The 13,140-nt window shown below is 41.3% G+C and overlaps 3 protein-coding genes across 3 annotated transcripts; 2 read left to right on the top strand and 1 right to left on the bottom strand.

The window, feature by feature from the left end:
• The first annotated feature begins 371 nt into the window (after positions 1 to 371).
• Positions 372 to 2,557, top strand: LOC113169454 (trypsin-3-like). The gene is made up of 5 exons (XM_026370854.1): positions 372 to 391; positions 1,449 to 1,718; positions 1,835 to 2,088; positions 2,173 to 2,309; positions 2,408 to 2,557. The coding sequence occupies exons 1-5, from the start codon at positions 372 to 374 to the stop codon at positions 2,555 to 2,557; spliced, it is 831 nt and encodes a 276-aa protein (XP_026226639.1).
• A 761-nt stretch (positions 2,558 to 3,318) lies between these two features.
• On the top strand, positions 3,319 to 5,418 carry LOC113169453 (trypsin-3-like). Its single transcript, XM_026370853.1, has 5 exons — positions 3,319 to 3,356; positions 4,310 to 4,579; positions 4,696 to 4,949; positions 5,034 to 5,170; positions 5,269 to 5,418. Exons 1-5 carry the CDS (start codon positions 3,319 to 3,321, stop codon positions 5,416 to 5,418), a joined length of 849 nt encoding a protein of 282 aa, XP_026226638.1.
• A 214-nt stretch (positions 5,419 to 5,632) lies between these two features.
• Positions 5,633 to 12,978, bottom strand: si:dkeyp-84f3.9 (zinc finger protein 268). The gene is made up of 3 exons (XM_026370972.2): positions 12,715 to 12,978; positions 11,664 to 11,789; positions 5,633 to 10,646 (listed from the first exon to the last, which is right to left on the bottom strand). The coding sequence occupies exons 2-3, from the start codon at positions 11,778 to 11,780 to the stop codon at positions 7,152 to 7,154; spliced, it is 3,612 nt and encodes a 1,203-aa protein (XP_026226757.1). The 5' UTR covers positions 11,781 to 11,789; positions 12,715 to 12,978; the 3' UTR covers positions 5,633 to 7,151.
• Between the last annotated feature and the right edge of the window lie 162 nt (positions 12,979 to 13,140).

Raw genomic sequence — 13,140 nt, 5'->3', positions numbered from 1 at the left:
CTATTCCCAACACAAATAAGCAAATGTGAAAAGCTTGTCACTGATTTTAAGACAAACCCTGCTTTACATTTATGTCCATCTAGGAAACATCTTTTGAAATCTACTGTTTTTCAAAAGGACTCAGCAATAATGGATGTTTAACAAAACTCACTCAATCCGAGATCACTCGATCTGAGATGCCAAACTACAAGTTCACAATATAGCAAATCACTGACAACCATGTGCCTGACAGAAGCTGATATTAACCTCGAAAATATAAACACAAATACACAGTTATGTGTTTTCTTTGGATCCCTGTTATCAGGCACTAAGACAAAAGTTACTGTTCCTGGGTTAAACAGGGAAAAGTAAGTACAACAACTAAAAGGAAAATGGCTGAACTTCTATCTATGTACATATTCACAAATAGAAATTTATACATAGTAAATATTACAGCAAACAAAATTTAAACTAGCTCAGTGCTGTTTAATACAGTATTCAACAGTATAACGATCGTCTTATGTACAAAAACAATACAAACACAATTCCTCTTATAATCAATATATGAGGTGTATGTGACTGATTAGGAATTTCTTCACTCATCTTTCTAAAGTAAACTTACCGAGTGATTCTCTAATGATGATGAATCATTCCACTGATTGGCTGCAGGACTTTTTCTTAAAGCTTCAGTTGTAGCTTGAGGAAGACACCAAAAGATTTAATATTAGTCTAATGTGAGCTACCCAATTATCAACTTAATTTAGTTCTTGTGCTAGTAGACTGTCCTTCTTAAACACATGTTAAGTTTCACAATTCAAACCATTGACTGAAAAATCATTTTAAATCTGGTCAAAACGTACATTTTTCATTAATTTAATAAGAACAAGTTAAATAATGTTGAATCTGTTACTAGATCCTGTAAACATGTCTCTCTTGCCATTAGTTTTAGGGATAAATTTAGAAAGTTTAAGTTTTATTTCTGGACACAAATTTTCAGTAATGTTCTATATAAATGATCTTGACCAGGTGGCTTGACTTAATTTCAGACAGTAGATTATTTATTCTATCAACTTACAGCAACCTAAACTCAAAATTACAACCTTTTATTCAATTTTAGATTAATTTATGAATCTCATTTAGAGGAATCAATCACACAACAAAAGGTGGATAGTCAACATATCTGTTGTTAAATTCCTAAAATCCTTTATGTATAGGGCTGTATGTACGTATCAGGAGGTTGACTGACACACCAGAACATATTATCATATATACATACGTTGCCCCTCGTCGTCCAGATGTGATTTCACACGACAAGATAATGGTAAATAATTGAAACAGGCCACGTGCCCTTGGCTAGTCAGCAGCAGAGTGGGTATAAAAGGGCCCGCAGTACAGCTGAGCAGACATCGGCATCACCATGAAGGCTTTCATTCTTCTGGCTCTGTGTGCAGCAGCATGTGAGTATCAAGACTAAACAATCTTACAAAACCTGTGAATAGTAACTTACCTGAAGATGTGAAGACTTCCTTGTCGTCCTGCAAAACATACATTGTGTTGAATTCTTTACGTCCATCAGTTGCTGCTCCCATCGAGGATGAGGACGACAAGATTGTTGGAGGTTACGAGTGCACAAAGAACTCTGTGCCCTACCAGGTCTCTCTGAACGTTGGCTACCACTTCTGTGGAGGCTCCCTGATCTCCAGCACCTGGGTGGTGTCTGCTGCTCACTGCTACAAGTCGTGAGTACAGACATTTGAGTTTAGATTTACATTTCGAGTACAGAACAGTTTCTCTAATCACATGATTTCTACTTTGAATTCAAGGTGCTGGTCACTAATCTTAACTCTCTCTGCAGCTCCATCCAGGTGCGTCTGGGTGAGCACAACATCGCTGTCAACGAGGGCACAGAGCAGTTCATCAGCTCCGCTAAGGTCATCCGTCACCCCAGCTACAGCAGTTCCAACCTGGACAACGACATCATGCTGATCAAGCTGAGCAAACCCGCCACCCTGAACAGCTACGTCAAGACCGTGTCTCTTCCCTCCAGCTGTGCCAGCGCAGGCACCACCTGTCTGATCTCTGGCTGGGGCAACACCAGCAGCTCTGGAAGTTAGTAAAACACTGTCAATGTCAGATTCTTAAGTTATTGACTGGGTGTGAATATTTACCAGAGTTCTGTTTTTTCTTTTCTAGGCAACTACCCTGATCGTCTGAGGTGCCTGAACGCCCCCATCCTGAGCGACACCAGCTGCAGGAACTCCTACCCTGGACAGATCAGCACCAACATGTTCTGTGCTGGATTCCTGGAGGGAGGCAAGGACTCCTGCCAGGTACAAACTACAGTCTTTACTACTGCTTCTTTAAGTGAACACATTACCTTCAGAACACCTCTGCTAACATGTCTTTCTCTTCATCTGTGTCCTATCAGGGAGATTCTGGTGGCCCTGTTGTGTGCAACGGTCAGCTGCAGGGTGTGGTGTCCTGGGGCTACGGCTGCGCCCAGAAGAACAAGCCTGGAGTTTACGCCAAGGTGTGCAACTACAACACCTGGATCCGCAACACCATGTCCGCCAACTAAAATGTTGATGAAGTGTTTATCTCTTTAGTAAATAAAAATAAAAAATAAAAAAACAAACTGTTTCACTCCTTGGCCTCACACTTTACTCAGACGTCTCACCATGTACCATTAATAAAAAGCTTTAATTCAACTGACTTTGCAGTAAACAAACCAAACACAAACCTTTAACCTACCTACAGGTTTAAATGTGACACACTGTTTCGCAAAAAGTTACTTTTCTTAACTATAAAGCGAAAAGTATCTTCTTGTCTCTGACGTCATCATCAGATATCTATGTACATATTCACAAATACTAATTTATACATAGTAAATATTACAGCAAACAAAATTTTAACTAGCTCAGTGCTGTTTAATACAGTATCCAACAGTATAACGATCACCTGATGTATAAAAACAATGCAAACACATTTCCTCTTATTTCTATAATCAATATATGAGGTGTATGTGACTGATTAGGAATTTCTTCACTTATTTTTCTAAAGCTTACCGAGTGATTCTCTAATGATGATGAATCATTCCACTGATTGGCTGCAGGACTTTTTCTTAAAGCTTCAGTTGTAGGTTGAGGAAGAGCTACTTTATCCACTGTCACAAGTCTAGTGTTATAACAGTGCTCTTTCCTAATAACAATTATTCTTGGCAATGTTTTGGGCGTTTTAGAACATGTATTGTCCCTATAAAAGTTAACTGTCCAAACATTAGTCTCTCCTCCAACCTCCACTGGGACAGTTGAACGTGCAATTCATCAACCTGCTGTCTGAATGGACAGTTTAAGACAAGAGGGAGAGCTCAGCACTAAGTATTCAACAGACTGGAGAGAATAATGATTGATACATTTTAAAATGACTGATATTGCTCTGCCCAGTTCTGATATGATTCTATCAGGATGTCTCATAAAACTAAAGGTTTAGTTTCTGTAACCTGCTCTGTGGAGTTACCCTGAACAATATCACACAATTTAGATTTTTGTACGTATATATTAAACCAAGAACAACCTTTGCCTTGGCTACATTTAATATTAGTCTAATGTGAGCTGCACAATTATCAACTTAATTTAGTTCTTGTGCTAGTAGACTGTCCTTCTTAAACACGTTAAGATTCACAATTCAAACCATTGACTGAAAAATGTATTTGAAATTTGGTCAAAATGTACATTTTCCATTAATTTAATAAAAACAAGTTAAATAATGTTGAATCTGTTACTAGATCCTGTAAACATGTCTCTCTTGCCATTAGTTTTAGGGATAAATTTAGAAAGTTTAAGTTTTATTTCTGGACACAAATTTTCAGTAATGTTCTATTTAAATGATCTTGACCAGGTGGCTTAACTTAATTTCAGACAGTAGATTATTTATTCTATCAACTTACAGCAACCTGAACTCAAAATTACAACCTTTAATTCAATTTTAAATTAATTTATGAATCTCATTTAGAGGAATCAATCACACAACAAAAGGTGGATAGTCAACATATCTGTTGTTAAATTCCTAAAATCCTTTATGTATAGGGCTGTGTGTACGTATCAGGAGGTTGACTGACACACCAGAACATATTATCATATATACATACGTTGCCCCTCGTCGTCCAGATGTGATTTCACACAAGATAACGGTAAATAATTGAAACAGGCCTTTGGCTAGTCAGCAGCAGAGTGGGTATAAAAGGGCCCGCAGTACAGCTGAGCAGACATCGGCATCACCATGAAGGCTTTCATTCTTCTGGCTCTGTGTGCAGCAGCATGTGAGTATCAAGACTAAACAATCTTACAAAACCTGTGAATAGTAACTTACCTGAAGATGTGAAGACTTCCTTGTCGTCCTGCAAAACATACATTGCGTTGAATTCTTTACGTCCATCAGTTGCTGCTCCCATCGAGGATGAGGACGACAAGATTGTTGGAGGTTACGAGTGCACAAAGAACTCTGTGCCCTACCAGGTCTCTCTGAACGTTGGCTACCACTTCTGTGGAGGCTCCCTGATCTCCAGCACCTGGGTGGTGTCTGCTGCTCACTGCTACAAGTCGTGAGTACAGATATTTGAGTTTAGATTTACATTTCGAGTACAGAACAGTTTCTCTAATCACATGATTTCTACTTTGAATTCAAGGTGCTGGTCACTAATCTTAACTCTCTCTGCAGCTCCATCCAGGTGCGTCTGGGTGAGCACAACATCGCTGTCAACGAGGGCACAGAGCAGTTCATCAGCTCCGCTAAGGTCATCCGTCACCCCAGCTACAGCAGTTCCAACTTGAACAACGACATCATGCTGATCAAGCTGAGCAAACCCGCCACCCTGAACAGCTACGTCAAGACTGTGTCTCTTCCCTCCAGCTGTGCCAGCGCAGGCACCACCTGTCTGATCTCTGGCTGGGGCAACACCAGCAGCTCTGGAAGTTAGTAAAACACCGTCAATGTCAGATTCTTTAGGTATTGACTGGGTGTGAATATTTACCAGAGTTCTGTTTTTTCTTTTCTAGGCAACTACCCTGATCGTCTGAGGTGCCTGAACGCCCCCATCCTGAGCGACACCAGCTGCAGGAACTCCTACCCTGGACAGATCACCTCCAACATGTTCTGTGCTGGATTCCTGGAGGGAGGCAAGGACTCCTGCCAGGTACAAACTACACTCTTTGTTACTGCTTCTTTAAATGAACACATTACCTTCAGAACACCTCTGCTAACATGTCTTTCTCTTCATCTGTGTCCTATCAGGGAGATTCTGGTGGCCCTGTTGTGTGCAACGGTCAGCTGCAGGGTGTGGTGTCCTGGGGCTACGGCTGCGCCCAGAGGAACAAGCCTGGAGTCTACGCCAAGGTCTGCAACTACAACACCTGGATCCGCAACACCATGTCCTCCAACTAAAATGTTGTAAGACAGGGAACTATTTAACTCTTTAGTAAATAAAACAAACAAACAAACAAACTCTGTTTCACTTCTTGACCTCGCACTGCACATAGATCGATCACTTCAGACTATTAAAGCTTGCTAGAAATAAACAGGAACTCATGATCACATGCACAACTAATAACTGTTGAATTAGACACAAGTTTAACATAAATTTAACAAAAAGCTCAAATATGTTTTTATACAAAAGAAAGCTTTATTGTTTAAAGACAAACTATAACATAATATTATACAGAACAGAGCAAGGTGTCCATCTGAGAGACAGCTTATGAAATAAACTTTTCATCATGATTCCAATCAAATTGTGGCTGACACTGATGAATGAAACCGTAGTTTTTCACTGATCACTGAACCGTAATGGACCTTCAACAAAAATCGGCAGGTCTGGAATGTGCGTTTGTCACTTTTTGCTAGAAATCTTAGCATCATTTGATATCAGCTGTAATCAGTCTACAATCAAGCAGATTCATTTACAAGCATGGGATTTTCACCTTAAACCTGTAAACATAAAATACAAATGTACAGTATGTCCTTGGTGCAGACCAAAAGAATGTGAAATCAGTCCAACACCATCTCTGAAACATGTTTGTATCAGCTTCATTTGTGTAAGGCAAAAGCAGACTTAGATTATTTGAAATTCACAGTGGGCACACAGTACATGAATATTTATGAGGTGATAGTGTCTGCAGAACTGTACAGCTAGTGTTCCTGTATTTGATTATACTATTCAACATAATGTGAAATCCTGCACATTTAATAAGGAAAACACTGAATCTGCTGTTGCCGTTTTAATCAAGCTATTTTTTAGGTTTGTTTCTTTTCCAGCCATGTTTAAGAATTAATTCACTTTGACCTCCAACCCTCTGATCAGCTGTTGATCGTCTCCCACATCAAATGTTCAGCGCACTTTCCAAGTATAAGTAAAAAAAAATGCCTGGGAGACGTAAAGCCACAAGGGTACAGTGGCAGGTATGTGAGCCATTTTTTTGTGTTATTATTTTAGGCACATTATATTTGATAATCCTCTTGACTTAGATGAAGATCAGATCACATTTTATGACAAATTAATGCAGAAAACCATGAAATTCCGATTCACATACTTTTTCTTGCCACTGTTAATTATGCCTTAATATGTGTCAATGTTTATTTCACTGTGTTTGCTAATGAACATGATTTTCCATCATCAGTTCTGTCATGTACAAATAGTACAATGTATGTGTTGACATACATCCTCCTCCAGCAAATTACATTATTATTATTAATATTAATATGATGATGATGATTATTATTATTATCAATAATAATAATAATAATAATAATAATAATAACTAATTCTAGTTATAGTTGGTCATCTTTAGACCAACTGTAGAAAATATTTGGGGCATTTCTGTGACACTAAGTTGCAGTCCACCTTGACACCATCCTCCTGTATAACTAAATTTTAAGTGGTTTCTATCAAACATTGTCTAAATAATTTCATAAAAAAAGAAAGTGCTTCATTTTAAATATTCATGACAAACATATGTGAGCAAATTTTCCAAATCGTTGAAGTTTTTCTCGACATTTCCAGAAGTGTAACAAAATGTGTTCATAGTTGTTTTTTTTTATCTACGTTGAAAGAAAGTCTTGTGTTAAACAATGTAAGATGTAAGTTGATGCACAAAAGTGACATGATATGTGCATTTAAGTTATTACACCTGACCCCTAGCGTGCTGCAGATAATGGTGATAAAGGTCTGAAATGGCAGAATATGCATTACCACACACAGCACACTTGACTCCATCTGACCCTTCGTTTGATTTGCAGTTTTTTTGGGTTATGTGTCTTTGCACAGTTCTCAAAGGGGTTATAGGTTTTCCAAGTGCATTTTTGCCTGTTCCGCTATGATTAGTTACTGTATCCGATTTTGGATCCTGATTCTGGATGAATGAAATCATGGGTGCTAGAGAAGAGACTTGAGGGACTGGGTCTGGATATTTGGATAAGGGGCTCAGATGAGGGCTTTTCTCCTCTGTTTCCAGTCGTAACGTTGCCATATGGCTGTTTGTGGGACAGCTAAACATTTTCTTAGACTGTGGGCTTTGATCCTCTATGAATAGATCAAAATCAGAGTCCTTGTGCGTGTCTTGAGTTGAGGAATGGCAGAGCTGGTGACTGAACAGCAAATCTAGAGTCTTAAAGCTGCATCTACACTGCTCACACTGATAAGGTAGAAATACCTTCTTAGGTCTCTCCTGAATCCACTGGAACTCCGGGTGCTCGCTCATGTGTTTCTTGTAGGGCTCCATAAAGCGAAAGCCTCGCCCACACTGAGGACAAGTGAAGCGGCCATGTCTCTGTCGATGGATCCTCTGGTGATGCCACAGCTTTCTCCAGTTTTCTAAGGTCTTACCACAACAGGTGCAGGTGTAACTTTGGCCCTGGGTATGAGTTAGCATGTGGGCTCGCAGTCTGCCCATGTGTCTGAAGAGTCGCCCACAGCTCGGACAGAGATATTTCCTGGGGTCTGATCGGTTATCTAGTTCGTTTAACTTGGAAACAAAGTGTGAAAGATGATGAGCTGGGATGGCTGACTGGAACGGCTTCTTTAGATTGGAGAAGCGTTTCTTGCGGCTGGTCTGTGATCGTTTTTTCTGCGTTTCACACTTGGCCGATGTGAGAGGAGAAACTAAATTCTGCCCTGATGAACATCTAAGAGAAGGTACTGTGTACTGTATTAAAGACACTGTTTCTTCCTCCTTTATCACCGAGCTGGAGCCGCTTTTCTCTCCTCTGCACTCACTGCGATGGATGTTAAATTCAGACAACACGCCGAACAGCTTGTCACAATACAGGCAGCGATAAAGCTTTGCACCAGTGTGTTCCCTCATGTGACTGTTGAACGCCTGCAGATGATCAAAAACATTCTTGCAGATGTGGCATGTGTATGTTAGCGAAGGCTTTACGCGTCTGTTGGGCTGTGCGTCGTCTTTGCTTCCTGTAGCTCGACACGTGTGATTTTTGGCATTGCTGTAATGAGTGAAGGATTTTTCACAACGTGTACAGTTGTACCGCTTCACCGACCAGTGTGTCAGCTCATGAACACGAAGGAAATAGGCCTGACCGAAAGCTTTGCCACATATATCACATTTATAAGGCTTCTCCCCTGTGTGGACACGCACGTGTCTAATGAGGGCCGACTGAAACGGGAATGTTTTGCCACAGTACTGACACACTTTTCTTTCTCTCTTTTCTAGAGTAACTGTTGTATGAAGTCCCTGACTGTTCTCCTGGTCATTTGCTGAGCTCTGCTTTTCAGATGTGTTGTTCTCATAGACCTGGTCCAGCTCCTGTGCATGCATCTTCATATGAGAGGCATACTCGGAGCAAGAGAATTTGATCTTACAAAAGGGACACTTTTGATATATGTTGTTCTTCCTGTGTGTCTTGAGATGAAGATTTAAGTTTGAGTTTTTGCTGAAACCTTTGCCGCATTCAGGACATTTGAAAGGTCTTTCTCCTGTGTGGATGCGCTGATGGATGATGAACTGAGACAGAAATTTAAATGTACGGCCACAGTAACCACATTTCAACAGAGTTTTCCCTCCTTTCTTAGTGTAGGTGACATTAGTGTTGGCATTTGTGCCGGCCTCCTTATCCAAGTCATCACAGTCTGCTGTTGGTTGAGTGTCAGTGCTGCCTTCATGGCCTTCGACAGGTTCCTCTCTCTGTAACACAATATTACTTATTCTCCTTCTCCTCCTCCTCCTCCTCTTTCCGCCTCTCTTGTGCCTGAAAGTGTTTTGCCGAGTGTTTGTGCCCTCAGAGTTCATGGTTGTGTTGTTACTGTTTTGTAGAGATTTAGCACTATTTGTCTCTGACGCAGGATTTAAAACATCCAGCTCTAGCTCTATATTCTCTGTTTTAACAGCAGGGGGGACCCCAGCAGATTTAGGCATTTCTTTGGAGGATCTTACAACATGTGCGATAGAGGGCTCTGTATTCTGTGGCATATCTACGCCCTTTGAGGAATCAGAAGTGCTCTTTGTTTGCGACTCCTTGCTGCCATTTGTGTCCACTGACAGTTTTACTTTAGGATCATCACTTGGGGCAGGCCTTACAACGTTCACACTGCTCAAATCCTGAAAAGGAAACACTTTAGGCTCAGCTGCTGCATGGGAACGCAATTTTCTTTGTGGCAACAGATCTTTAAGTTCTGTCTGTTGCTCTTGGCCTTCTCCGGACATCGGACAGAGCCGACCTTTCTTTTTATCTGCATTTGTCTCTTGTTCGTCAGCGTTCGGTTCCACCTGCTTATCTGTAGCTGCTCTGTCTGTACAGTCTGTATCACTGCTCAACACTGATGAGGCCCCTTGGGAACGATCCAGCCTGAACACTTTTGCTGGAACTTGCTGATCAGTCAGTTTAGGCCTTCTTCTTTTAACAACTTGAATGTTAGATGGAGTACTGCTTTCTGCAGGAGGCAATTCATTTTTTTTGGGGTCTTCTTTACTTATAGATCCAGTTTTTCCATCTTCTTTCAAAGGTTGCGGCTCCCCTCTACTCCTCAGTCTCCGTGCAGGGCCACTAATATTAGCATGAGCAGAAGCTGCAAGAGCACCGACAGTAACGGTAGGTGCAACCTTGCTGTTAAAAGCTGGGATGTCTGCTTTTCTTGGTCTTCCTCTTTTTCTTTTTGTCAGCACAGGAACACCCTCTTCTGCTTTATCAGCAGAGATAGTATGAGTCTTTGAATTATTGATTAAAGAGCCATCTACAGTGTTAGGTGTAGCACCACTGTTGTGGTTTTCTAAACATGCTAGTGTTGTGCTGATCTCCTTATGTTGAACTGCATCAATACCAGCAGGCGCTGGATCTGTTTTGTCTTCAGTCAACGGCAGTTTTCTTTTACGAGGGCGCCCACGTTTCCTGCGGACCTCCACAGGCTGTTCATGACTGTCTGTAGTAGAGCTGCACACCTTCACAGGCGTTACCTGATGCTGTGCTTCCATCCTTACCTGTGAAGATATGTGCCCACTCTGTTGATGATTTGTTATACCTACTGTGTCAGTATTAACACAGTCATTAGACTCCAGGTGCCCTGGTGAGTGGGATTTTGCGGCAGTTTGAGTCAGTTCTGTTGCCTTGATTTCCTCTTCCCACCTGGAGCCCAGTACCTCCTCACTTGATGTGTTATCTTCAGGAGTCTGTGGAAGAAAGACAAATGTCACAAATATAACAGTGGCATAGTCACTACACTACACTACACATGTATTCCTAGTTCTGCAAAAACAGTCTCGTCCATAGTCCATTTGATTTCGGGGTATAGGGGGTGTCACTGTGTAGACAGTGAAGGGGAAACGATGTGACACAAAAAGTACACTTCAGCAATCAATTGTGTTTTGTTTTCAAGCACATTTGCAGAACCAGTCACATGATTAGAAGCTACGCTTTATGTATGTAATTCATGTTTCCTGAAGGAAAGAAGCGCAATGCAACAACAGAAAGCTGGATTTTTAACTTCTAAACTTTCTGGTGTTGTGCTGAATGGACCGGCTGAAAGGAAACGCCGCCTCACTCGCTGTGAATACTCAGGACTATTACCTGTGTGTTCACACCTGGGCTCACTCGGACATGCACTAGGGGCCTCGCAGGATAAAGTCCAGGTAATCTCCAAGCTGAATAACCCGGACGTTTGTGTTCTCACATGCAGCTCACCTGGGTAAAGTGAAAGTAAAAGCAGCTATATATAGAGAAACCCAACAATCTCCCTTAAGCTGCACTCGGCAGCAGTAGAGAGGGAAAAATGCCTTTTAATGGAAGAATCTTCCTGCAGAACAAGGCTCAGAGCCTTGCCCAGTTGGGTTGAATGAAAAAGAGTAGACAAATAAAGAGCAGACAATAACCAAAGGGACAAAATATGATCACGAGAACAGCTCGCAACTTCCTGGTGCTGCCAGCCAGAACGACCTGGACCATACAGCCATATTTCATTTACAAACATTACTCTAGAGATACAGTGGCAAAAAATGTTTAAAAAAAGATAAGAATTTGTTGTTTTATTATTTCAGGCACATTATATCTGTCAATACTTTTGACCTAAATGAAGATCAGATCACGTTTTATGACAAATGCAGAAAACCACGATATTCCAAAAGGTTCACATACTTCATCTTGCCACTGTATCTTTTTACGGTGATATGTATATTTTTCTCACTAGTTACCTGCTTGCAGTCTGAAGGAGCATGGATTGAGTTGCAAGGATGAGGTGTCACAGAAGTTAATTCAGAGATTGTATTCTGGTCACTGCTTCTTCTGCTGAAGGACATTTTACTCCCCATGTCAAGAGTCTGTGGATTACACAGTAACAAGCAGGTTAAAAGTGATGTACTGTAGTAATATAGTAGTAGTAATATATATCACATCTAGTCTAAAATGCAATTATTCTAAACCTTAAAAAAAGGTTATTTCCTAATCAGATCCTGTCTGTAAATAGCATCTAGAGTCTGGGATTGTGATTTTAAGTGCTGTCACTACTTTTACGTGATTAATGGGAATAAGGTACTTTTTCTGCAACTGCAGGATTAAAATACTACCATCACATCAGTAATAATAAAACATAAAACACAAGTTTGAAATGTAAAAAAAAAAAAAAAGCAACACACTTTAAAAGGGCTTTTTTTCCAACACTTTACTTGATAAAACTGCGTGCTGTAGTTTAACACTGCAGTAACTTGCAGCAAACTTTACTCGAGTGGACCTCCCCTCACCCCTGACCCCCTCAGATGACTCGTTGCATGCTCTTTAAAGCTGCCATCTCTCTTTTGAGGCTCACAACGAACTAGCTGCTTGTAACATGCCATTCAAACAAACACCCACTGTGTGCAGACAGACAGCGGCTGCAGATGTCAACCACCTCTGCAAACACATGTCATCTGATGCTCTGCGGTTCGCACACAGGAGCAGATGTCGGTATTATTACCTCTATTAAACCACTGAGACATAAATACTCCACAGTGAGCCGCTCACACTCATGACCGAGCCGTGAGAGTCAGCATCAGCCACCAGTTACCATTAGAAGCTACCAACGCCATGACAAACAATGTAGGCGGCATCTGTCGGTAGGCCAGATGGCTAGCTCGGGTTATTTAACATTACATGCAGTGTGGATACAGCCGATAACCGCAATGTCAGCTTATTTGAAGCTAACGACGCGTGTGTGTACTAATTGTGGTTAAGAAACGAGATGGGTGGTAGTAAACACGAACTGCTTGCCTGCGTGTGTAAGAGTCAACACTGGTCTCTGCGTAGCCATGCACTGACCGCTGCTCCACAAGCTAGCACTGGCTAGCTCGAAGCTAACACATGCGCTGTCGTTACGTGGCTGTTTGGCACTTTTTTTTTTTACACGCGTGCCCCGATGTGGGAGCTGAGCTGTTCATCTGGAGCTGGCTTCTCTTCTTTTCTGAGCAGTTTGCAGCAGCGGGCCACTCGATATGTTCGCACAAAGCCACACGAAAAGTGTCAATCACGCCGACTGTGCTGTCAGGATACTTCAAGGGCCGTGGGACATTTCGAGATTTATGTGGAAATAGCGGAATAAAAGCGAGATATGTGACACTAATTTGCTTCAGATACAAGCATGGGCATACGTGACATTTGGGCAGAGAGGAGAGAGGCTGGAAAAGCAATTTGCACAGC

This window comes from Anabas testudineus, chromosome 16, assembly GCF_900324465.2.
Source record: "Anabas testudineus chromosome 16, fAnaTes1.2, whole genome shotgun sequence".
NCBI classification, from domain to species: domain Eukaryota; kingdom Metazoa; phylum Chordata; class Actinopteri; order Anabantiformes; family Anabantidae; genus Anabas; species Anabas testudineus.
Note: the sequence above shows the minus strand (reverse complement) of the source record. Positions and strands in the feature narration are given on the sequence as shown.